The following is a 26895-nucleotide window of genomic DNA, read 5'->3' as shown; positions in this document are numbered from 1 at the left end:
GATATTCTAATAACCTGTCTTACCGAAACCAGCCAAGTCCAATACTGCAACTGCTCGAGGCACAAGACTCACAGTTAAGTTTGCAGAAATTTAATTTGTGGGGCAGCTGCAGAATCCAGTGCTACTAGTTTGGCAGATCTGAGACAACTTCTACAATGCAGGAAAAGCCTGAACTGCTGCTTTTACTGACGCTGAGAAAATATCAACCCTGACTAAAAATGTACCCCACCCTTGTTAAAGGCAACAAATTGATTTGTGCTCAACTCTTGGCTTCCACTACATTTCTGCTTAAATAAACTTCAATTTGACACACTTAGTTGGTCACCAATGAAAAGCCTAAGGCTACAAGTTGCTGCAAGAGGCCACTTTCCCTTGGACACATCTGTCCTATTTTCAAAATTGAAGTGGAGCTTCAGAAAGTTTCTGATGTTCAAAACTATTCACAGGGCCACACAAAGAGGCAACTGTATATGCAGATTTCAGAAGCAGAGCTTTGCTAGGATAGCACTCTATAAACAGTAGCATGCCACTGTTCTCAATTAAAGACACATTTTATTTTAAGTGAATAGTGACTTTTTTTCCCTTTTAAAGAATCCTTGGAGAAGTACTCAATACAATTATGTAATGCTTACAACGGGCTAGTTTTCCTGGCTAAACAAGGGTATTCCCTCAGAAAAATAAAAACATGCATTTTAAATTAAGACAGTAATGACAGAATTACAGAAATCAGCAGAGTAATTTTTTACCCTTGGAAAGCATTATCTTCTGCAGTTCCAGAAGGGAGGAAAACCTAACAGACATTAAATAGAAGACACATTTTCTTCTCACTCAAGATTTAACACAAGTTTCTGTCCATGCACTCCAACAATAACAAAGGAATGACTAGCTCTTTTCTGATGTTTTGCTGTTAAAGACTTTCTTCTTTCTGGTGTTTCAAGTCTATCAGCTATATTGAAATCAAGCCCTTAATTCTTTCTAGAGTATCTTTAAGCCAGAATTTTGTCACAGCTCTGTCCGCACCATTTTTCCCTTCATCCATTCCCCCATCACTTTTTAAGCACTCCTTTTCTTTTACATTCGTTTTTCATTATTCTCTTGTTTTTGCCTTTTATTCCAAACCACCCAGCAGTCCCAATATATTGATTAGCAACAGAAACACTGGATCTACAAAGCCCTGCTAGTCCTAGGGAGGAGTGTGTGCAGCAAGCTCACTACGCTGGACTTCAGGAGAGCAGACTTTTGGCATCTTCAGAGATCTGCTTGGTTGAGTACCATGGGATAAAGTGCTGGAGGGAACAGGTGCCCAAGAGAGTTAGTTGATATTCAAGGGTCACCTCCTCCAAGCAGAGGAGCGATGCATCCCAACAAAGGAGTGGTCAGGCAAAAACACCAGGAGGCCTGCATGGATGTACAAGGAGCTCCTGGACAAAGCTAAGCAAAAACAAAGCCTACAGAGGGTAGAAGCAAGGACTGACAGCCTAAGAGGAACACAGAAAACTGTACAAGCTGCCAGGGATCAGGTTAGGAAAGGCGAAGTCCTCAAAGAGTTAAATCTGGTCAAGGATGTCAAGGGCAACAAGAAGAGATTCTATAGGTACACCACTGGTAACAGGAAGACTAGGGAAAACAGGAGCTCTCTCTAGAACAAAGAGGGAGACCTGGCTACCCAGAACATTGAGGAGGCTGAGGTACTCTGACAATTTTGCCTCAGCCTTCAGTGACAAGTTTCCACCTGGGTCACAGAAGGCAAAGGTGGGGACTGGGAGAATGAGGAACTGCTCACTGAAGATGATCAGGTTCAAGATCATCTAAGGAACCTGAAGGTGCAGAAGTCCATGGGACCTGATGGAATGCATCCACAGGTCCTGGGGAACTGGCAGAAGAAGCAGCTAAGCCACTGTCTATCGTATTTGAGAATTGTAGCAGTCCAGTGAAGCTCCCACCAAATGGAAAAGAGAAAACAAAAAAAGACACAGGGAACTGCAGGCCAGTCTCACCTTGGTGCCTGGCAAGATCATGGTACAGATCCTCCTGGAAACTGTGAGAGGGGACATGGAAAATAAGGAGGTGATTGGTAAGAGCCAACACAACTTCACTACAGTCAAACCATTCCTGGCAAATTTGTTGGCTTTCTACAGTGGGGTTTAAGTGTGGGTGGATAAGGAAAGAGCAATTAATATCACATACCCAGACTTATGCACAACATTTGACACCATCTTGTTATGTCCTTGTTGTTAAATTGGAGAGACATGGACTTGACAAATGGGCCACTCAGCAGATAAACAACTGGCTGGATGGTTGCACTCAAAGAGTTGTGGTCAGCAGCTTGATATCCAAGGGCAGACCAGTGACAAATGGAGCTCCTCAGGGGTCAATACTGGGACCAGCACTGTTCAACATCTTTGTTCAGGACATTGGGATGGAGAGCACCCTCAGCAGGTCTGCCCACAACACCAAGCTCTGTGGTGTGGTTGACAGGCTGGAGGGGAGGGACAGCATCCACAGGGACCTCTACATGCCCGAGAAGTGGGCCCACATGAACCTCATGAAATTCAACAAGGCCAAGAACAAGGTCCTGCACCTGGGACCACCACCCCTGGTACTAATACAGGGTTAGTGCAGAATGGATTGAGAGCAGCCCTGAAGAGAAAGACTTGGAGGTGTTGATTGATGAAAAGCTTCTGATGAGCCAGCAATGTGCACTTGCAGCCCAGAAAGCCAAACATATTGTGAGCTCCATTAAAAGCAGTGTGGCCAGCAGGGCAAGGGAGGGGATTCTGTCCCTATAATCTGCTCTGGTGAGATCCCATCTGGAGTGCTGCACCCAGCTCTGGGGTCCCCAACATAAGAAGGATGTAGACCTGCAGCAGTGAGTCCAGAGGAAGGCCATGTGACTGATCAGAGAGCTAGAGAACCACTCCTATGAGAAAAGGCTGATTGAGCTGGGGATGTTCAGCCTGGAGAAGGCTCTGGGGAAACCTTACTGCAGCCTTCCAGTACCTGAGGAGGCCTGAGAGCTGTAGAGGGACTTTTTACAAGGGCACGTAGTGACAGGATAAGGCATAATGGCTTCAAACTGAAAGAAGGTAGGTTTAGATTAGATACAAAGCAGAAAGTCTTCACTATGAGAATGATGAGGCACTGGAACAGGTTACCAGGAAGTTGTGGATGCCTCATGCCTGGAAGTGTTCAATATCAGGCAGGATGGGGCTTTGAACCACCTGGTTTTGTGCAAGGTGTCCCTGTCCACAGCAGGTCCCTTCCAACCTAAACCATTCTCTGATTCTATGATATTTGCACTGTGCTTACCAATTCTTGCTGCTTCTCTTACCTTCACATCTGATTGCCCAAAAAGGTCTAAAGGAACAACTTCAGCATTTAAATTCTCTCAAAACTTACTGGAGTTTTGCACAGATGGCTTTCAAGTTTATTTTCAGGGCAAGAAACCAATCTTTATCTACAAATCTAAAATAATCATGTAGATCTCGTGAGTAGCAAAAGTACGTAATAAAAGTTACTAAAAAATGTACTGCTGGAAAGCTGCAGTGCTACGTTTTGAAGGGGTGTAATTCTGTTGATGAAAATAGTAAGGAACAAAGTCACCCTTAAGGGATGATTTAGAAAAATTAGATTTTACACTATTTTATTGCATTTGGAGAAGCCTAATTTGAATATTGGAAGACGAATATATTGGTCCTGTGCTGAACACAGATTCAGCACCTCTGACTTTCCCACACTAACCCAGTAAAATGTTTAATGCTACCTACCTGAATCATCAGCTAATCTGCTGATTCTCTCCAACACAGCAATACAATCTCTCTCATCATCACTGACTTCCTTCAAAGTGTCCAGCAAACTTCGAGCCACCATTTGCCTAGTTTACAAGAAAAATTAAAAATCAGCATTATTTGTGTCCAGAAATACAACTAAATCAAAATGTTGTGCAATCATACAAGTTTTTTTACACCAAGTAGAATTTTACATATAATTCACTTTTAAGTCAGTAAATTTAGTTAGCCCTGCTTTGGGAATTCTTACTTCTGATACCTGGCATAATCTTAGAGAACTGTTAGCTTTAAATGTAACATTAAAAGTATTCCTTTCATTTACAAGGATAAGAGAAACCAGCTACCAAGACCAGAATAGTAATCATCTGCTGAGTGGGCAAACAGGAGCTGAATGTTAGGAAGCCAGAATCAGCCTTCCATCCTCATCTCTGAATTCCTTAACTTGTTCCATACAAAGCAAAATAACACTACTGTCGTTAAATTGTTTTTAAATAGAATTCTGACTTATTTCACAAAAGCATGAACACTCAAGCTGAAGATTTCCATACCAATGGTGACATTTAAAAGTCAAACTTCATTCAAATGCTATGTATTTATACTGTGAGCAGTGGGTACATACTGTGAAAATAACATGTACTAGCCAACCCATGTGTACCTCAGATGCATTAAGCAAAGTAGAAACATTAAGAAAACATGAAATAATCAACTTAGTTACTACCTTGAATGTACAAGAAAATATTCTGTGGATTAATTTGTGAGTGATATGATATAGTCAGATTTGGGATTTTGTCCTCCAAGGTTCTGTTGCAACTTATGGTACAAAGTCATACCCATCAGGTACCCAGAAACTCCTATAAACAAGGCAGCTGGAAATGTGTGGCAATCAATCTCTCTCCTCAACAACAGCCTGCAACAGCGTATTTTTCACCTTTTGGATAATGTGAGTTTGAACATCAGTTCAGAGAGCTAGCAGGATTATCCCTGGATAATGGAATGGGAATGGGCCAAGGAACAGTGTCAAGACACTAGTAGATCTGGTGATGCCCTGGAGCAAGTCAACAAAATGCTGAAGCACTAAGTGCCAAGTGCCAGGTATTGTCAGGACTGAAGGACAGAAAAACTCCTAGGATGCAGCCGAGGTAGAAGCACTTTTGACAAACAGCAGTGCTGTAGACAAGAGCAGAGGCATACCTAAACTTTATCATGTTCACTACAAACGGTGAACATGAGCAGTCGTCAACAACTGGTAAGAAGACAGATGGTTACATTCCTAGTGCATGACGGAAGCTTGAGAACTTCTTAATTCTATGCAATCAGAGAAAGGCAGAAGGTTTCCACGAATTCCCAAAGCTAAGCAGACATTTCCATTTTCTCCAACTGAAAATCAGTAATTTAAATATTTCACAATAGCCACTCGCAGTACTATCTTAAACTAAACTGTTTGGACATAGAGATGTATAAAATCTTCTAAAAAACAAACTGAAGAAACTGTTTGCCTTTAGCAAATTTCCTCTCCCTCACTCTTTTCAACTTGACAGAAGTACATCATCCCTCAGCAGAGATCTTTATATGCAGTTAAAATTCAGCCATCAAACTCCTAACAGAGGGAAACAGACTGCGTGACACACTAACCTAGAAGTAGAGTTGACTTGGTCTTTTAAAGGGCTGGACACCTCTGAAAAGAGAAGAGGAACAGATGAAGCAATTTCATAAACCAGCCTGTAAGCACATGTGTCTCCTATGTATTAAATGGAGTCTTGGAAAGTCAGAGACAAGTCAGCTAACCCAGTAAGTCTCAGCAAGTAAGGAACCACAGTAAACAGCACTACAACCCACTTAATAAACAGCTCAAAACCCCATCTGACTCCTGGGGACTATGGAATTGCTCTCTACTATGCCGGCAGTTTTGAGAAGATGCTCATCACCTCATAGAGCTTTGTTAGCAATATCCTGGACTACAGTGACTGAATCTCATGGTGTCTTCACTAGCTCCTCTGAGCTGGATACATGGCTATGCAGAAGGCCATAAACCTGCTCAAGAGGAGGAGATGAAAACAGAAATCCAAACCTGAAGTAGATTTGACCTATCTATTAAACCCACTCAACTTGTTCTGCACACTGAATGTAGAAGATGGCCCACATACAAAGGAATCAATGGATCAACTTTTACATTAAGCAGATTCTGGTAAAAAGCAAACCAACAAAGGACATCAGGGTAAGTTAAGCCCTCTTTAGCAAACCTAACTGGGTAGGCAGCCAGTAATCACAGATTAAATTCTTAACTCACTCCATTGATTCGTTCATCCATCCACCCTGTGTTCTGGGAGATGATGGCCACTCATGTTCTCCAAACATTATAGGCTGTGATCTAGTTCTGCCACTACCCCAACAATCCTCCAGAATTATTCTTGTCTCGGAAACATTAACACAGGACACACCTAAACCTTCTTAATATTTGGCACAAGTTGAGAGCTGGCACATGGGCCAACTACTGCAGAATGACTTGAGCCTTGTAAGCTCACACTTGGTGCCCTGACTAGCAGTCTGATCTTCCTTCTTGCCAGTCAAAAAGCCTACAACAGAGGATGCAGTGAAATCCCAATGCAGAGCACCATAACATAAGACAAGCAGTAACAACTTGCCCTACAACTTGCCAAGTGAGTACCAGGTGAGCATTTCTGAATTTTTAACAGAGGAGCTCTAAAGGATGATCTGTCTGGTCTAGACACAGACAAAACAACAAAAATAGGTGGACATGCTTCATGCTGCAGAGGCAAGGAGGTATCTCCTGCAATGGGGAAAAAGGTGTGCAGCAGGTTTTCTCCTAGGGATAATGACAACACGTTTGCATAAACTGCATTCTAACAGGGTGTAATACTCCTTCAAGTGCCTCTGTGACACACATTACTCCACCACCATTAATGATGACAATATCACGATTTGAACAGCAAATATTCTGTTAATGTACATTATTTACAGTTAATGGAGGCACAATTTGGGACAAGTACTTCCAGTACTATGTGCAGAAGTGAAGGATATTTAGCAGAATTCAAATCTTCATGAGCCTGTCCAACATTAGGAAAAACTGATAGTTAGGAGATCTTGTAGGCACACTTAACTGCAATTAACAGCAGGATAAAATGGGAATAGATCACAAACACCCTGCCTTTATGCCCACATGCAGGTGACAGGTATTTTGAAGACTGTACACATTTTAACATAAACTTACAAGATAAACTTTCTCAAGCTATATTGTTATATTTAAGTAATTTATTTGGTATACCAGGATCTGCAAATTTATGTGCAAAAAAGCCTGTTTTGAGGTTTGTTTCATTTTTTACATTTTATTCTTTGACATACAGTAGGATCAGAAACACAAAAACAGAGTAAAGTTAGACATTAGGAGAAATAACCTAATTTATACTAAAATTATGAGAAATGTCCCTCACAGGACAAAGCCAATATAGACCTGCATGTCTTCAGCATGAGTTTAGCATTTCCTTACTGTCAGTACTCAAAGACCCAAAGAAGAAACTACACAGGGCTAGGCCTGCAGAGACAGAAGGGAAGCAAGTGGGGAGAAAAACAACTGCAGCTGTGGACAACCAAATTCTCAATTAACTTGCCGGTTATAATCTGATCACACCTAAATGAAAATAAGGCAAGGTAGTCTTGACATCCCACATATTGTACCAAACACCCTTTAGAGAGCCTTTTCATATACATTACAGCAGGGATCCTGTAACTACAGCATTCTTCCATTTTAGTGTGGGTACTTTATGCATGCAAGTCCCAGTTTTGAAATACACAGTGAAATGACGCTCCTATGAAAGTGTTACTTATAACCTGTATGTGAGTACACACTTATGCTTAATCCCTCTATGAGATTCAGTATATCCTCACTTACTGCTGTTCTATGAGTATTTTAAGTCTGATTATCTCCAAAAAACTTTTTCAAAGGACATCAGGTATTCTCCCAAGTGAAAAGCAAAGAAGTACTTCAGTACACCCTAAACCAGTAAAAATGTAAACCATAACATACCAGAAGTTGTCACAAAGCAACTTCTTCCACCACTTCAGAAGCTGTTAAAGGATTCCCTACCTCTGTCTTTTTTTCAGTTCATCCTATCAAAAATCTTATATATTTAAACAAAGACATTCCTACTTCCAAGCCCATCTCCTGAAATTGCAGACATTGATCCATTTCCATCTCAGAAAAAGTGGCTGAGAAATCATGAGTGCTCAAGCAATCCACTTAAAGGAGACTTGACTTCTGCAGTACTTGTTAAAAATCCTTCATTTTAATCATTCAATACAATCACAGACTGTGATTGTATATGATGCACAGGTACATGACTAATCAGATAGAAAAGGATAATAAAACCAAATGCAAGAGAAATAATACCTAAATGAAATTTAAAGATAAAAACCTGCCATACTAAACGCAAATTCATCCAATTAAAGGCGAAAAAAACCATCTAACCCTAATTTACCCAGACTCAGTGATTATATTTCAAGAGTTTGGGACGTGTAATTTGAAGCTTCCACAGAAATGCAGGTTCCAGGTCATAAAAAACAACCAAAACATTAACTCAATCGTAATACTTAAAAAATGTTAAACTACTCATTAGTAATTGAATGTGCTTATACCATACTAAGAGACATAAGAATAAACAAATGTAATTTATCTTTTTCCTATTAAATGCTCCAGTTCCTCTGCCTAGCAAAAATCCCTCCTATTATTCCTGAGACTGACTAATGCTGAATCATCATAAACTGACTGCAGTAGTCACTATCATTTATTGTCATCTAAGTGCTACTCACACTTGTATCACTACTAATTATCATTTGCTATTTCCTATATTTTCTTATGCTACATAACACAATAGGCCTACAAAGAAAGCTAGGATTAAAAAAAACATACTTGTACCAGCAAAAATAGTACAAACAATCAAACACAGGGGGGGCGAAAAAAAAGTCAGGAAAAACTGCAGTTACTCTGACTACCTTCCCCTGCAGTAAACACAGGATGCATAAAGCTGGACAGAGTAATTAAAAAGATTCCAAGCTTATGTATCACCATACCCAATGCAATCCATACTGAGAAATCAGATAGAGTTTTTTCTTAGGTGGGGAAGAAAAATATTCATACCAGCATTCTTGGTTAAAATTCAAGAGACCCAACTTGTTTCTGGGTTTATTCTCCTCCCCACTGGCTTTTATTGCGTAATTGTCACCTAGAGCCCTAAAGGCTCCTCTTCCCTCCCTCCCCATGAGAAGTCAAAACATGAAAAAACTCTCTCCTGGTAGTCAAACTGCCAATTTTATCTTAAATTGCAAAATAATACAAACTTTGGATTTCAGGGAAAAAAACGTGAAGATGTGGCATTTCAGAACTCATCTGTGCATACAGCTTTATGCAGGTTATAACAAGAGAAACCACTCTGCAATTTTCAACTTCGATTCAATGGTATGTTCATACATGTAGTGTGGAATTTTAAGTACAGTTCACATGACTAAAGTTAAGAACAGGACTAAGTCCTTTCTGAACCCAGGCCACGAACAACAAAACAGAGGCTATCCTACTGGGTGGTTGATCATAGACTTTCCTTTTGCATATTACTGTATTAAGAATTCAATACTGAAGCAAACACACATCATTAAAAGCTTACTTGAAGCCCAAATGAAACTACATTCAAACAAAATACCAGAAAAATCTCCATCTTAACACATTTTACACATTTCTGTGATCTCTAACTGTTTACAGCTCCAATTAAAATAAACCACGTGTTTAAATTTCTCCATGTGAGTGCATGGTGTCTGAGTGCAAGCGGATCGGGGGGGATGTGTGGCTCTCTGAGGCATGCTACAATACCTGTGCTTATAAATAAAGAACTATCTTAATGGCATTACAGAAATAAAAAGAAGAAAATGCAGAACACAGTATTAACTGGGCAAGGTCACTTTCAATAATCAGAAGCAGCAAAACTCAAACTGTAAACTACAGGGGAGATTCATTCTGAAGTACAGTTCTTGGGTTTCTCTGGCAATCTATAGTGCTGCTCATAATGTTCTCCTGACCTTTCATGAAGTGTTTTCTTAAACTCACTTTCACACAGAGTTGTGCCAATGGCAGTGTTAGCATCTGCAAAAAAACCTAAATGATGTGGTCCAATTATTGAAGAAGTTCAAAAAGTCCTTTACTGCAGTTGGTTAAAAGGTGAGCAAATGTTTTTCTGTTATCATTAATATTTTGCTCTAAGTAGGCGAAGAATGAGCAAACAGAAGGAGGGGTGAAAACTGAAAAGTTTCATAACAATGGGTTTTTTTAAACTATTTGTATTCCATGCAAATTAACTCCAGTCATTTGAATCAGATGAATAGTTTGCATACCATTAGCCAGACAGGACATTTAGAAAGCATACCTGTTAAATATGTTCTCACTTGCAGCGTACTTGTCCAGTCTTCCCAAAGGCGTCAACATTTCATCTTGTGAGACAAAGTCCAGGGCTGAAGGTATAATAATCACATCAGACTCTGAGCTGTAGTCATCCACACCAACTATCAGAGACATCAGAAATATTCCTTATAATCACAGTAGTTTGACACTAAAATGATGTCTGTTGTTGGTCTGAAATACAGAAGTCTAGGCAAGGTCCCATTATTTAGTAATTGTACCACATTGTTCCCACCAGCTTCCCCAGCCCCCATAAAGTCTTGTCTATACAAGTGTGACTGATGATGTATAAATGGTTTTGAGTCATTTTCTCTAAATTCCCAAGGAAGATGCATCACTAAACTACTTAAATATTTTTATACCTTCTATTTTTCTCAAGCAAATGACTTATCTAATTGTAAAGTCAGCTTTTTGAAGACACATACTTAAATCATAGCTGCAGTTAGCCCAGAGATAGAGTTTATACAACATGATCTAACAGACAAAAAAGACTTTGTTCTAAAATAGAAAAACCTAAATTAAACATGTTAAAGAAAAAAAATCTGTGTGTTTCTAGATCTGAAATACCAAATTAAATACCAAATGAAACAGGCACAATTCACTTACTGCATAATTATTAACCAGCACATCAACAGGGAACTTCATATACACAGACACCTTTAGCAACATAGAGCCAAAGAAGTGGAAAGAGGTCCTATCTGTTCTGCAGAGCTGCTTAAGAATTAGGATTTGAATTACCACCTTTTTATTTTCCATATGCCCTCAAAACTGCTCTAAAACTCAGTCTCATAGCAAACACAAACTTCGTGCTGCAAATGCAATCACTTTTTTGAAAGAACTATGCTGGGTCACCTCCATTAGTCCTGAAAATACAACACTACAGCACACCACCCCTATTCTTCAGTCTAGCCAAATCTCCCTGAAATGCCTTTTCAAAACTTGCAAATGGAGAAGATCCAAAGACAGATCTACAAGTCCAACAATGACTTGTTTAATGAACTCCACAGAAGGAAATAAAAAGATTATTGTCCTCTTAATTCTCATACAATTATGCTGTGCTACATAAATTGCTAACCAGGCATTGTACCATTATTTTCAACATTCAGAATACATAAGTACCTACCACTGCCTGAACATCTTCCTTACCATACTTCAAATGTCAAAAGACAAACACTGAGCTCTGGGAGAGTAGTATTTTTAGACATAAACTAAGTTAATGGCACCCTTTTACCAACAAAGTAATTCTCCCATACATAGAGAATCCAAGGAAATCAACTGGTCCCATTCCAGCACAAGGGACCAAATTTTGCAGCTGCTGATAAGACGCAAAATTCTCGTCAGAAATCAAATGAAAAACTGATGGGGAATGAGCAAGTGTGTAAGAACAATCTGGGACATGGGAGCAAGGAAGAAAGTGTACCAGGAGCCAAAGTAAATGCAAGAGCAATCTGAGGAGAGGAATTAGTAGTGTTACACATGTCTAAGGTAGAGGATAGAATAACAAACTGCAAGGGGAGGAAGGGAAGACTGAAAAGAAAGATCAGCTGTAAAAAGCTATTGCAACACAAAGGGAAAGCGTTTAGCAACTCCAGGTTTACATAACTGTTTGAACTTGTGTTTGGTTTGGGTTTGTGGATTTGTTTGGGTTTAATTTTTGTGGTTTAGTTTGGGCTTTTTGCAAGAAACGGTTTTATTTTCACAGGAAGTAGGGGGCGAGTAAAAACGCATTCATAATGCAAGCCAGGACTTTATGCCAGGTTAAGTTAACAAGGAACAGGCTACATATTTTCACAGGCTCATAGGGCTTTAATTCAATCCATCAATCCAACCAAAACCAGGGATTTTCCTGTGTTTATAGTTCTGCCATCTCACACCTAGGCTACTTTAGTTGAAGGTATCCTTAACTATTACCTAGTCCAACCGCCTGATCACCTCAGGGCTGACCAAAAGTTAAATCACTTCCTTCTCCACTTCCCATTCTCAGGAAGTTACAGAGGAGGATGAATTCACCCCTCAGCCTCCTTCTCTCCAAACCAGATGGTGAAATTAGTTGTATGACAGGGTCCTATTTTTCTATTTCAGTGTCTGTTGATCATACTGGAAATTTAAAAGCATAAATTTAAGAACCTATGTCAAAATACCAACGTAATTATTGTCAGCAGTATAGTTATTTTTTAGCTACCAAACTCATAAATACAAAAAAATAAAACGCTGACCATTACGTGCACCATCCATTTTACTTGCTCCATTTCACTCTTCTCAACCTCAGCTTTATTCTAGGTTCCTCCTTTTACCCTCTACATTTATTTTTCTGTAATTTTTGCCTGGTGAAACCAGTTAAGTCAACCCAACTGCTAAATCCACACTACATCAGATGTAAATACCAATTATAAAAATACGAGCATCTGCTTACAATTTATCTGTTTGATGTCTCCTATTAGTTCAAACAGAATGTGAGTTGTGTGGATTTGGCTCTGCTGAGTTTACGAATTGTAAAATTAAGCTTAGCACTATGTTGAGCCTGATGTGCCCCTGCTACCAAACAACATTTATTATTTAAATAATTCCAGCATCTCTGCTCCTAGCCACAGAAGAGGTTATTCACATGGCAGCAACTTAACACAATTGTAAAACAGGGAAGAAAAGGGTGGTAAAAATAAATCAATCAGTACATTAACAATTTATACTTCTAGTACAGTACTGTTACAGTTACTTTACATATTCGTTTTGACGTTCACTGTCAAGACTCCAATCCAAGTCAAAAGAGACAGTCCATTCTAACAAAGAACTCCCATTCTAACAAAGCCCCTCAAGTAGATGTTTGTCTTCAACTTGCCACAAATATGAATCACCAACATCTAACCCCCCCTCATCTGAATACTCTGCATTATTCAATAAACCAACTCACTTTGCTATTCCCTCTACATTATCCCAAAGCAGTTATCAAAAAGGCTGCTAACTGAATATTGCCTCTTCAGCCCTACTCTGCCTTCCACCCAACTTTGAGCACTAGACCAAGTACTTCAGGACTTTCTGTAAATTTTACAAATGCAAAACACACCCTTAAACAACACAAGTGTACTGGTTTTGGCTGGGACAGAGTTAAAATTCTTCATAGTAGCCTATATGGGGATACTTTGCACATCTCCAGCCTATTCAGAGGGAGAGCACCACGAGGAATAGAAAAGGCCCTGACACTGTCAGCCCCATCTTCAATAGTAACTAAAACATCAGTGATTTATCAACACTCGTTTCAGCACAAATCCAAAACATTGCCCCATACAAGGTATTATTTCACTCTATGCCAGTCAAAACCAGTACAAACTTTGGCTAATTCAAATGCAGAACATCTGGATTTCTTCCCATTTCAGAATATAGACCAGGCAACAGGACCACATATTACTTTCCTACTGCAGAAAAACTATGGGTCAATTTTCGTATTTTTCTCCACTTTTTCCAACTGGTGTAAGTAAGTATGGACCAAATCCACAGAAAGCATGTAAGCTACAAGACACCGCTGAAAACTGATGCAAGTGCAGAGCCTTAACTACCTTCTAATCTGGTCTTACATGTTCACACTGACATGCAAAAGTAGAGCTAAGAAAACAGGAGTTTCTGTAAGAACACCCTATCCCAGGAGTTTAAAGTCACTAGAGGTGGCAGGAGGAGAAATAGCAATTACACAACAATGTCAAAAGCAATCACAGTGCCTCTATTTCTGTCCACTCAAGTACCAATACAGAGCAAAAAGAACAAATTCATTAATTTATCCAGACTAAGTGTGCAAATTTCTCTTCAAAACTCTACACAATGACTGCCAAACATCACAGAACAGTTAGACAGGCACTGCTTTTTGCTTCCATGCCTGATTATCATTGACCAATGTTGTACTACAGAAGCCAAGTCACTTCTCCCCTGTGTACCTTCATTTTCCTGTCAAAACATTTGTCTGACTGTTTTTTGTAGAATTTGTTCAGGCTTGTCTATCTATCTTGCATCTGGTCCACACTGTACTGTGAGAAAACATGTATTAACATTCCCTGCTTTAAGCTCTGCTGTTTCTTTTAAGGTCTCTGTTTTATGGCAAGGATACTACAGTAACTTGACACAGTTATTAACTAACATGGACTATATAGCAATCTTGCTGAGGCAGTCTGTGTTTAGAGGTGCTTAGTCAACCACTGCCAAGCTTGGCTGAGCATGCAACAACAGAACAGAGGTCCATTTAAAACTCAGTCCCCTATAAAACCACAGCCTGTAGGCCAATTTTCAAGGGAGTTGGCTTTTCTACCGTGTATCTCATCCTCACAGCATCTTTCACAAAGATCTTTCTCATACTGAATCTTTTGCAGAGATGTGCACAAAATCATGTTTAAGAAAATAACTACTATTTTTTTCTTATTTAATAGTGCAGGAACAACTCTCTGCCATATTGCTCAGTAGCAAGGCCTATATGCACTCTTTTGTTCTTCTATATTTGCTACAAGTTCCACAGCAGAAACACATTCTTCTTTGTTTTGGCATAGAAACTCAGTAACAAGAAGAAGCATATTCTAAAAAAATAAGCAATTTTCAATTATGAAAGCTGAACAGCAAACACCTTTAAGGATTCAAGATTTCCAGCTAATCCTAACAGTTCTTTCATTTTATCTTCTGCATCCCCTAAGCATTCCCAAGATCTATTACAAAACTTACATGGCAGTTGCTACAGATCTATCTCCTAAAAGGGACTAATTTTTACTCAATTTTAGTACAAGCTATTTACAAGCTATCAATTTAACAATTGATATGGGGATATTCATGGGGATATTCAAGTTAATACAGCATTTCTATACAGAAAGGACTGAGTTCTGTTCTGCTGTTCGGGTGAGCAATTTTTCTGCTTAACTGGAAAGCAAAAATAGTAATCTTAAGAGCCCAGACATTTGTTATCATGATCACAAAATAACAGCAGCAAGTTTTGTTCTGAATTACTGCCCTCCATGCTACAAAAGAATACATTCACCTTACATTCAGACTTCTGCAGAATACAAGTAGTATTCTCAGCCCTTCAATATTATAAATACGTCCATTTCTATGTAACTTTCTGTAAGACATATCACTTTGCATCTCGATGTTCTGCAAAGAAAAATTCACCTCAGCATGAGCACTAATGCTTAAACATCTGCATTTGCTCACAGTTAACTCGCTACTCTTTTCTTGCTGCACAATGTGCCAGGTCTGGTTCTGCGATGACAAGACAGACCAAAGCGTCAGTGACACTATTTCAGCTTCATTTGCTACCACAAATGTACTGCATTGCTTCAGTAACATTAACCAACAGCTATTGCAATGACAATCATACAAATATTACAAAATCTGCTTGTCGTGCTGAATTCTACCACCCTGCCTGCCTAATCCAGGCACCACTCACTGGTCATCACAGAACCACCACCAGAAAGCAGGAGCTGTTTTCTCCCACAAGACACTTAAAAATCTACTATCTCTATTTTCCTCCTGCTGTAGTCTGAGACTGAAAATGCAAATGATTTTATTCAGCAAAAGCTATCACTGCAAGACATAATCTCAGATGCCAGCCCACCTACCATATTAGCAGAAATAAGAACCACCCTTCTCCTTCTGCATTTCTCCCGTAAATTAGCCCTTCATACCACGGAGCACTAGCAGACTTGAGCCTCTTATGAATGTCAAGCCACCACACCTGTATGCACAGACTTTGCTGTCTGAACTCAGTTTGGTGGGACTGGATTTGGGGTGGGGCAGAAGGAGTAGAAAGGCAGGAGCAAGGAAGTACATAAGAAGGTGGAAAGGCAAAGCAGTTGGGATGAAAAGCTGCTTTGCCAACAAGCAAGACATACCATATTAGCCTCCATGTAGCACTTTGATAGCAGAGCTTGCTAACAGCTCAAAGCATAGATGTAGTAAACCCTTTAAAAGAAAGCCTCAGTACAGATTTGGGGGACTAGGGAAGCAGAGCAATTAGCAGATGAAAGACACAGAAATAAAAAAATCAGTGGCTGTTTACACACAGAACTGATGCAAGTATGGTACAGCAAATTTCAAAGACCCGCTAGCCTAAACATAACAGGCTATGAGAATATTTTCATTTAGCAAAGGCCTTCATAAAAGGATAGCTATCAAGCATGCCAAAGGAGTTGTATTTCTCATCAAGCATCAGAGGAAACAAGGTTTAATACAAAATTCTTTAAGCAAGGAGAATAGGTGCAGCTATACACAAGTTTGTTTCTTTCAGGCATATGCATTTCAGTATTGAAAATCCTGATTTGCTCAGAAAAAAAAAGAATAATTCCACCTTGTATTGCTCACTACTCATTTATTTGTAAAATAGCTGACTGTACCTTCTACCAGTTAACAATCTGACTTGCAACAAACGCTGGTCCAGAGGAAACTGAAACAAAGAGAAGGACATCCAAGCTACCAGTTAAAACAATCAACAGTTTATATTCTGTCTGCCTATTTCCTGTTGGGAGCATGTCACACCCATCACCAAGGCGCTCAAGTTCCCTGCTATTGAAGTCCCTGTCTTCTAGCCCTTTCAAACAACTGCATGCACTTAACAATTGTGGAATGAGGTGGAGTGAAGCAGAAATCAGCTAGTGCAAGCAGGAAGTTCCTCTAAGGTACTTTTTTCTCCTCTACAAGGTCATTACAGTCAAAGAAAGGTATTCCCCTTCTCTCTGCAGAGCACTGCTGTTTGTGGGATTTTTAACTAACCTCATGACTGACCAAGAATTCTGTAGCAGTGCGAGGAACATCCTACTTCCATCTTCAACCATGTTCTCCCTGGTTCTACCATGACACAACACATGCATTCACAATGCTTGAGGCCATGCTCAAATTCGGCCACATAACTGGGTATCTGGTACACACAAAAACACCAAGTTCAAACTATACATGCTTTAACCTTGGACAAACTGGAAGGAAGAGAGTTATGAAGCAAGCAGCTGAAGCTCAAATGCTCCAAAGACTTGTGCAAGCTTTACAACACTCACTTGACACCGTGAGTTATGATACATCAGCTACCAACTGGTCTTCCACTGTGCAGTAACTTTGACAGCATCATCACAGTAACTAAAATTCACTTACTTGGGCTAAACACTGCAGAAAAGGCAAGCTCTACAGCTAGTACATCCATAATCTATAAAACATGGCTTTGCAACATAAATCCCTTTGAACTTCCTAACTGCACTTCTCCTCCCCCTGCTTAAATCCCAGACAATGTTCTTGAGATGTTCCTTCACAGCTTTCAAAACTCTTGGTGGGACAAACCTCTGTGTTTCCTGGGCATACAGAGAAATTCTTGCTGCATCTCTCCACACTCTTCATGTCTGTGCTCAGTATAAAGAATAAAACTGGTCTATGGGAGAAGGTTGAGCAGTACAGAATGCAGTGGATTCACTCTCAGAAAAAGTAAGAATGGTCATGGGTGTTCATTTCAATGCAATTTAATGTTTACATTACTTGCACAAGGCAAGTGTCCCTACAGACTAATCCAGCTGTTCCTCCTGCAGGCTAGAGAGGAAGGAAAAAGGAGTCTCTCTTCCATTCAAATATTTGGGAACTGTTCAGGCACCTTGGCAACAACACAAAAAAATTCCCTAGGCAGATTTGTTTATCAGAGAAAAATGCTTCAACGGTCTGCAATATCACTCATATCCCATGTCCATTTTACACGTTAATCTATTTAGCTTTTCCAGAAATTGTATAGCAGGATAACACATATTTATGGTACTATTTGCCCCTTTTTTTTCTTTACCTTAAAAACAGTAAGGAAAATCAGTGGTCTCAACTCTCAGTGCAGTTGTTCCACTGATGCAAACAAACACACTTCACAAACATACTCTGACACTTTTCCAACCTATACAGTAGGGTTTTAACACCCTACTGCCAGGAAGAACCACAGCATCTCTCTCAACCCAAGAAAAAGCCACATTAGCATTTCTTATACTATACCTTCTAAAGCAGACAGAGGGGCCCTGATGTGCTGGGAACCTTTAGGGGCAGCTGTCCCTGCCTCGCTCTTCCAAAGAGGGAACTGTTCCTCCAGCTCTCAAAGCAGAAGCTATCCTTTTATCCAGTTCTGCTCATGTTACAACTCTTGCAATGAAAACTTCCTGCCCACACAGAGGGAAAGTCTTAGCAGCAAAAGGCACACACAGGAAAGAAAAGCATTTTATCTTTAACACACTGCAGTCTGCCACCTCCACAATAGGTCAGCAGTCAGAAATAACTGCAAGCACCAAGGTTTCACTATCTTAAGCCTAGGATTTTAAACATTTCCAGCTCCTTCATGACTCTTTCACTCCCTCTGTTTTTTAACTCCAAGTGGGAGAGAAAGGGAGAAGGAGGAGGATACCCAAAGCCCTAGACAATAAATCATGAGACAAGAAAAAAAGCTGGCAACCTTAATTGAGGATCCCTGCCAGAGATGGTATAATAAAAGGTGGCTGGTGAGAAGCACATTCTCACATCACAAGTGATGCTAGTGGCCTTGGAAAGCTGAAAGCCCAGAAAATTACCTCTTCTTCAATCCTCTACTAGGTGTAATGGAGAAAACATGTGCAGCTGCATGAGGAAGGTTCATTAGCCTACATCAAATCAAGCACAATCCTTTCCTCACATCATCTCCTTCTCTCTAGGATCCTAAGAGGTTGCTGGAGAAAGAGAGACTAACCATTACCCACCTGAGACCACTAAAACCAGAATTCCATGGGGACACAGCCATCCACCTGAGTCTCCCAGTTTCTATGAGGGTAAATCACCACGTTAAAAGACAGAGAAATGAACTGAAATGTTGGGAGAATTAAACCCCCATCTCCAGGGAAAACAACAGACTTAACACTGTGCTTCATTAGCATTAAGAAACGGTTATTGGATTCCCAAAGGAGCAGAGCCTCAGTCACACCAGAGAACTGATTCCAATCACCACAGAAAGTTTGCCATTCATTTCTGTTATTACCATTTTGCAATGCTGAAATGCCAAACCAGTAACTCAAACTATCTCAGCACTCTTTCACCAGAGCTAAGACTGATGGGACCAAAAGGCCAGTACTGCCACATAGCATTGGAACATCATGTTGGAAATTTAGCTATACTCAAAGCTGGAATTAAGTCTAAGAAGTGACATGACTTGCAGTCTACACAGAACAACTAACAGCATAACAAAATTTGCTAATTCTTATTCTGGGGTGAAGGAACAAAGAAACCACAACGCAAAAGCTTCTGATATTACTATGTACAGCTGTGGGAAAGGGAAGGTGAATTTTAACATGCTGAATGCATGTTATGGAAGCATAATTTACTGCCAGAGAATAAAAAGTACTACACAGCATCAAGCTGTGACTGTGATTAGACACCACAGGAAAATACAGACTGATTTTATAAAAACAAAACAAAACAACAACAACAAAGAAAAAATCCAACGTTTTGACTTAAACTGACATTAAAAAAGGCTAAAAAATTAAATTTAAATTAGCTTCAGTTTGGAAAGAGACTTGTGTCCTACTCAAAGTCTAAGAGAATAAAGCATTCAACCAACACAAGCTCACTGCTAATGCCAGATGATTTGCTCATCACCTGGAAAAAGAACATAGCATCAATGATAAAACAGCTTTTGACATCTGCAGATGCACAAAGAGAATTTTCTTCAGCTCAGCTAAATAACTGGTTCACTCACTGAGAAGCCTGCTGGGAGGAGAGGCTAGGAAGACCTGTCCTCTCTTTCTAATCAATGAAAAAGAACTCAGTAATAAAAACAGAGCAACATTTGATCATCACTACTGTTTTTAGAACTGTTTCATCAACTAGTAAAATCCAAACAGTAACATTAGATTTGCTAGCCTTAAGAACTACCTTATTGTTGAATTTTAAATCTATCATACCATTAAACTTATGTGTTAAAGAAAACAAGTTGACACATAGGTGGCTGTGTGTGTACATATATAAGTATATGTAAAAACTCATTTAACAGTTCTAAGCTAGAACTGTCTGAACAATGCATAGATATTAAAATTCCATTTTCTGCATTTTCAGTTTAAACATCTGGAAACTAAGTATAGAGAAAAAGGAAATTCACCATTGTCAGCATGGCAAAAGGTAAATTTTCAAAATCTGAATAAGCTACATAACCACCAAAGCATGCACATATACTTGCAACTACCAGAAGTCCTGACACTGCATGCAAATGCAGCTGTCACTAACAAAGACTTTTTCCAAACAGAAATGTAAAACAATATTAAAACCAGTTATCAGATCAAAATTCCTTTTCTCTCCTGGTTTAAATCACAATTAAAATAATGAGTTGAATAAACCTACCCTCTTTCCAAATCTGAATTCTAATTGCAGATGGCTCTATTTTTTACAACACACATCCTGCACACATCAATGGTCAGACTGAAAGACGTCAGCATCATGGTACGTTTCATTTCATCTATCTGGACTCATCAGTTCAACCTTCAGAAGCAGCATGGGGAGGGGGGAACATAAACTATCCAGGAAGAACCATAAAGAACACTTATCAGCAAGATGCACTTCTGCAAGCCCACATTTGCTCTGCAACCATTTTTGCTGCATATTTTCTGTTACGTTCTTTTCTGTTAGCTTAGACAGTTATACTATTCTATTTTGATTTTGTATGCATAAAAACAAAGATCTGAACAAAAGCCAGATTTTCCTTGACTCCTTTTTGTATACTGTGCAAGATTTCAGACAGAAGACCAAGAAAGCCAACAATCCAAACAGAGCTATGGGTAACTGATCTGCTATCTTCATTTTGCCACCTTATCAAAGCCAGATGGGATGGAGATTCTTCTTCAGGCTTCGACTTTAAATTTTTTAATTCTCACTCTGCTATCTTCAGAGTGAGGTGGGTTTTTTTTTTTTTTTCCCTTAATGGGTATCACACAAGGACTCCTCTTACGTTTATCTTCAAAGAAATTAAATGCAGTTGTATGTTCCTTATTTGAGCGTTAGAGTCAAACAGTTGTCTTTCACGGTAAGAACTCACATCTAGGAATTAATTTTTCTTTTATAGCCTTCTGTACACTCAGCCAGGGTACACTCCCTGCCTTGGGTTTGGGTTATTTATCTTTTTACTTCAAACTAGCAAACAAGGAAAAGCCACTGGCTAAAGATGGAGGAACCAGAATTTCTTCAATTATTATTACAGCCTTTGACATCAGGAGCTGTATCTACAGAAGTGAAATATCAGCTAAAATCAAAGTACTGAAATGCCATTTGCAAGCTATGTAACTACTTAAAGCAATCATCTGTTTAATGTACCAGGTGTAAAGTATGCATTCACCTCAAGAAAAAAAAAAATCAGAGCTTTCCAGTGGTTACCAAGCAACCAAGAGCAGAAAAATAATATGAAGCTTTCAAAATAGAAATGCAAACCAAAGCTGAAATTAATTATTTAAAAGTCAATCCAGCTGGTTTATCAACCACTCTCTGAAAGCCTTTCTTATAAAAGCTCTTGTTTAATCTCTGACCTCTTAAACAAATAAACAAAAGGCAGGGTTTTTTTTTTAATAGATGCCCTCCACAGCATATATTCTGAAGGTCTCCCACTACTCCAACAGCAGATTTACTGCTCTCTGTTGAAATCTAGGGATGTTTCATTAACCAAAATATTTATCAAGTTCTCTTCAGGGAAAACGTAAACTTTGTTTTACAAGCAGCTATTAAAACAGCACTCCAAATATTATATATTTTACTATTCTATATTTCAGGTTAATTAGCATCCAACGAGTTGGCGTAACAAACGAGGAGAAGCACAAATTGTACTGTTGTACAAGTTGTTGATTAAACTCCAACTTTCCAGTAAAACACTTGATTCAAGGCACCTTGTAAGACAAAGATCATAAAACAGCTGTTCTTCACTCTGCGTATCTAAAAGATGCACAGATGCTTGGTTCAGCAACTGTGCATGGTTGTTTGCTCAACTCCAGGACTTTCTCCTACTGCTTTAGAACAATCCAAATAAAAGGTATACCTTAAGTCACCTTAATGATTCCTTCATGAGGAGGAAACACTGACTCACACTGTAGATTCTCATTACCAAAGGGAAAAAAACTAAACCAAAACAAACAATACAACAACAACAAAAAAAATCGTGACTCAGACCTAGGCTCACTGATGACCTACAAAGGAATACCTAATCTAGTGAAATGTCCTGAGCCATATGCCTAATCAGAGACACAGCTTCAGATGTCCAATCCAGACCTTTACACATGCATCCAGTCCTAAACACTCCTGGTTTCTCCAGCACACCTCACAGATGTTTTGCTATTGCTTGATATCAGATAAATTAAAAATCCAAAATTTTACTGAAAACATAGTTCACTTTTCAAAACAGCCAGTCAATCTATTTTACTATTTTACATTTATCTAATTCCTCCTCCTAAATTGTACCACCAGGACTACAGGTATGCCTGCAAGTATTTCTCTCATTTGTCCTTAAATACAACTTAGCACACTTAATAGCAAGAATGCAGCTGGCAGAATCACACAGGCATAAAAGCTGCCAGCACTTCCAGTTTTATCACTATTGCATTCTACTCCTTCAGTAATACACCTCTAAACCAGTGTCTAACTCTGCTGCTTGAAAGAGCTGCAAACATCTGAAATATTTACAACAGAGAGATGCTGTAGGGTGGGGTTCAGGCGGAAGTTGCAGCTTTCTTATTTTTTTGTCTGTTTCATATATGCAACCAATCAATTGGAAACACTTTCATAAATGTGTAAAACATGTTGTATATTGGTACAAAACACGGCTATTTCAAATAATACTGCACAAGAAACAGTACTTTTGACTAAGTATGTACAGTCTCCTTGAGGTATATTATTTTTCTTTGGCTCACAGACACCTCCCAAGAACAAAATTAAATAAAATTTAGAACCGTAAAAGCCACTGTGTGATTTAAATACATCCAGACAGCACACACTGATTCACACAGAGTCCTGTTCTTTTCTTGTAAAATACCATGCATAAGTATTCAGACATTTGCTTTTACCTACTTCCATCAAGACCTCAGTAATTTTTAATGAGGTTTCAAATTTTTATATTTCTACAGCTTCTGCCTTCAGGATGCTCTCATCTGGACTGTGTCACATCCACATGTATATATGCCAGTAATTTTTTCATTTTTGAAGACGATAACATTAAGACCACCACGAGGAACCCACAGCTTCAGTCACCTCTCCAATCAGCACACATAATTTCAATTCCTGTCTTATGGTCAACTAAAACCATAATCTAAGTGGAAACTTAAGAATGCACTTTTTTTTTTTTTTTAAAGTGAGTCCCTTCTGAAAAAGTCCTCTGTAATCACAGTTTTCAAACAGTGACCTATCACACTGAATTAAAAAAAAAAGCCTTAGGGAAATGCTCCCTCTTTGTGCAAGGCAAAGCACAATAGGAGCCTTCTAAATGTCAGCTGACAAAAGTGAAAGAGAAGATGTATCAGTTAAATCCTGAAAAGTTTAAATAGCTCTCTTCTAAAAATGTAAGCCACGAAACAGAAGGTTTTTCTCCTGCACTCCAGCCCTGGTGAGGGCATGCTATGCAGACTGCAGAGCAGACAAAATACCTTCAGACAGCAACCAGGAGATCCACACACCCACACCAGGCTGCGAGGCAGGCACCTGCTTCTACCTCCATTTTCACTTCCAATCCAAAATACATCCTGCTCTGCTTCCAAGAAGCTCCCTCAGTATCCATACGATCAACAGACACCTTCTCACCTCAGTAACATCTTAGTCTGCCATGCTAAGGTTTCTCACCCGAGTCAGTAATTTTTGCACCACCCCAGGCACAATTCTGCTACTTTGCACCCTGACATTCACTCTTCTCTGCAGATTTCTCCAGCAGGATCAGGACTCACAGAATCCACGAGGCTGGAAAAGACCTCCGAGATCATCAAGTCCAACCTGTGACCAAACATCACCTTGTCACCTAGACCATGGCACTGAGTGCCACGGCCAGTGTTTCCTTAAACACCCCCAGGGACAGTGACTCCACCACCTCCTGGGCAGTCCATTCCAATATCTAATCACCCTTTCTGAGAAGAAATCCCTCCTGGTGTCCAACCTGAACCTCGCCTGGCACAGCATGAAGCTGTGTCCTCTCATCCTGTCGCTGGTTGCCTGGGAGAAGAGACCGATCCCCACCCGGCCACAACCTCCTTTCAGGTAGCTGTAAAGAGCAAGAAGGCTGAGCCTTGAGCCTCCTTTTCTCCATGTTAAGCATCCCCAGCTCCCAAGGCCGCTCCTCACAGGACAGACCCCTCACAAGGAAGAGGGAGCCAGGGGGGTGGGGGGTGGTGAAAGGGGGAGGGATGGGGGACACAAAAAAGATATACAAAACACAGAGATATAAAAGGAACGAGCAACCCACATGCTGCTGCAGATGCAGCAGCCTTAACCTTCTCCTGCTCCTCCCCGGCGGCGCCCTGCCGTGCCCAGGCCATGAGGCGACGCCGCCCCGCAGGCACAGCCTCCCCTGCCTCCATGCCTCCTCCCCTCCCGCCCTCGCTCCCCCGGGCAGCCGCTAACGGCGCCCCCGCCCCGCCCGCCGCCCAACGCACCCCGCGGGACCGCCCGGCGCAGCCCCACGCGCGACCGGGACCGGGTCATGGACACCGGGAAGCGCGGAGCGTGGCCATGGCTTCCTCCTCCTCCTCCTCCTCCCGCCGCCTCCCACAATGCACCCTGGGCTCTCCCCCGCGGAAGCCACTTCCTCGCCCGAAAGCCGCCCCGCCGCTCCCCCCTGACCCCACTCACATCCGTCGATCTCCTCCTGCAGGTCCTCCTGGAGCAGCGACAGATCTGCGGTGGGGGAGAAACACACACACGCACACCATGTGCCGCCGCGCCCGCCGAGCCCCGGTGCCACGCGTGACCCTGCCCCGCCCGCGGGCTGCTGCCCCCCGACGCGACCCGCCCCGCAGCCCCCCGCGCTCCGAGCCCGGAGAGCGGCGGGCAGCGCTCCCGAAGCCGGGGCGGGGGAGAGGAGAAGGAGGGGGGATAGAGGAGGGAGGGCTGGCGCCTCGCCGGGGAGGCGGCGTGTGCGGGAAGGGGGAGGGGGGCGATGCCTACCCGCCATCTTGCTGCTGCAGCCCCCGCGGGGCGCCCGGCTACATCCAGCCCGCGGCCGGGCGGTGGGAGCGGCGGTGGGAGAGGGCGGGCACCCGTGCGGTCCAGGCCCCGGGCCCGGCGGCGCCTCTCCGCGTCCCCGGGAGAGCCGCGCAGGGAGGGAGGGAGGGAGGAGGGAGCGGGCGGAGGAAGGCGGGAGGAGGGGTCTGGGCCGGACACGCTGCCCCCGCCTCCGCCCGGCGGAGCCGCTCTCGCTCGCTCGCTGCTCGCTCGCTCAGGCTGCCGCGCCTCCCCGCCCCGCGCTCTGACTCACGCCCGGAGCCGCCCGAGCTGGCCCTGGGGCTGGAGAGCGCCCGGGCTCGGCCGCCCGCCCCGGCTCGCTCACCTGCCCTCCGCGCCCTCAGCCAAATCGGGGCTTGGGCTCCTCCTGCCGCCCGCCGAGCGGCTGAGGCGAGGCCGCGGAGCTTCTCCTGCCCTGAAGTTTGGGTGTTGTGAGGTCACCTGCAGGGAGGGTCCCGAAGGCGCTCCTCGCCGTGGTCAGCGTGGGGTCGCTTCCAGACGGCAGCGGGACCGCAGAAATCGCTGCCACCGGCGTCGTGGGGTTACCCGAGGAGAAGGGTCCCTTGACGTACTAGAGAGCAGAGGGTGACCGGAGAGGCGATCCTCCTTTTCTACTCGGCACTGCTGAGGCCACATCTGCGGTGCTGTGACCAGTTCTGGGCTCCTCAGTACAAGAAAGACAAGGAGCTGCTGGAGAGGGTCCAGTGGAGGCCACAAAGATCAGTGGGAGTCCCGAGCATCTCTCCTAGGAGAGGCTGCGGGAGCTGGGTGTGCTTAGTCTAAAGAAGAGAAGACTGAGAGTGGATCTCATTAATGCATATAAATATCTCCAAGGCAGGTGCCAAAAGGATGGTGCCAGACTTTTTCAGTTGTGCCCAGAGAGAGGACAAGAAGTAAGGACCATAAACCAAAACACAGGAAGTTTCACCTCTACATGGGGAAGAACTTCTTCACACTGAGGGTGACAGAGCACTGGAACAGGATACCCAGGGAGGTCCTGGAGTCTCCCTGTCTGGAGACATTCAAAACCCACCTGGATGTGTTCCTGTGTCACCTGCTCTGGGTGACCCTGCCTTTGGCAAGGGGGTTGGACCAGGTGATCTACAGAGGTCCCTTCCAACCATAACGATTCTGTGACAGGCGACCATGCCACCACCACCATGCAGCCCACGAGCATCCTCCTCATGTGAATTGCCAAGTTTTTGCGGCTGAGATCCCATGGCTTAAACACACAGGATATTCCCCCACTGCACCACTGTGCCTTCCAACTTCTGCTTTAAAAATAGGCAATTTAGTTGTATGTAGACACAAAGGTACCCATCGTTTTCTGCTTTTTTTGGCTGTACCTTTTGGTCACTGCTGATGGTTTTAATTTTAACCTGTTTTGATAGATTTTTCCACTGTAGACTGGAAGATAAAAAGTGTTGAATGAAACAAATGCTCTATTCAGTCGATAACCAGGGTATTTGATAGAGG

At 41.7% G+C, this 26895-nt stretch overlaps 1 protein-coding gene across 10 annotated transcripts in view; it reads right to left on the bottom strand.

Moving 5' to 3' along the window:
• Positions 1-25557, bottom strand: part of PPP4R1 (protein phosphatase 4 regulatory subunit 1) — a 64686-nt gene extending 39129 nt beyond the window's left edge. For 2 of the 10 annotated variants that reach the window (XM_085052539.1, XM_085052545.1), the window contains exons 1-3: positions 24662-24797; positions 10214-10349; positions 3768-3874 (exon numbers count right to left, since the gene is read on the bottom strand). In XM_085052539.1, the coding sequence (XP_084908665.1) occupies positions 3768-3874; positions 10214-10349; positions 24662-24776 (358 nt within the window). In that variant the 5' untranslated portion in view covers positions 24777-24797. Of the gene's footprint in view, positions 1-3767; positions 3875-5420; positions 5464-10213; positions 10350-24661; positions 24798-24851; positions 24949-25047; positions 25093-25362 lie in introns of those variants that run through there. The other 8 variants (XM_085052541.1, XM_085052543.1, XM_085052542.1 and 5 more) reach the window with 8 other exon arrangements.
• Between the last annotated feature and the right edge of the window lie 1338 nt (positions 25558-26895).

This window comes from Lichenostomus cassidix, chromosome 2, assembly GCF_008360975.1.
Source record: "Lichenostomus cassidix isolate B80296 chromosome 2, HeHo_3.0, whole genome shotgun sequence".
NCBI lineage: Eukaryota > Metazoa > Chordata > Aves > Passeriformes > Meliphagidae > Lichenostomus > Lichenostomus cassidix.
Note: the sequence above shows the minus strand (reverse complement) of the source record. Positions and strands in the feature narration are given on the sequence as shown.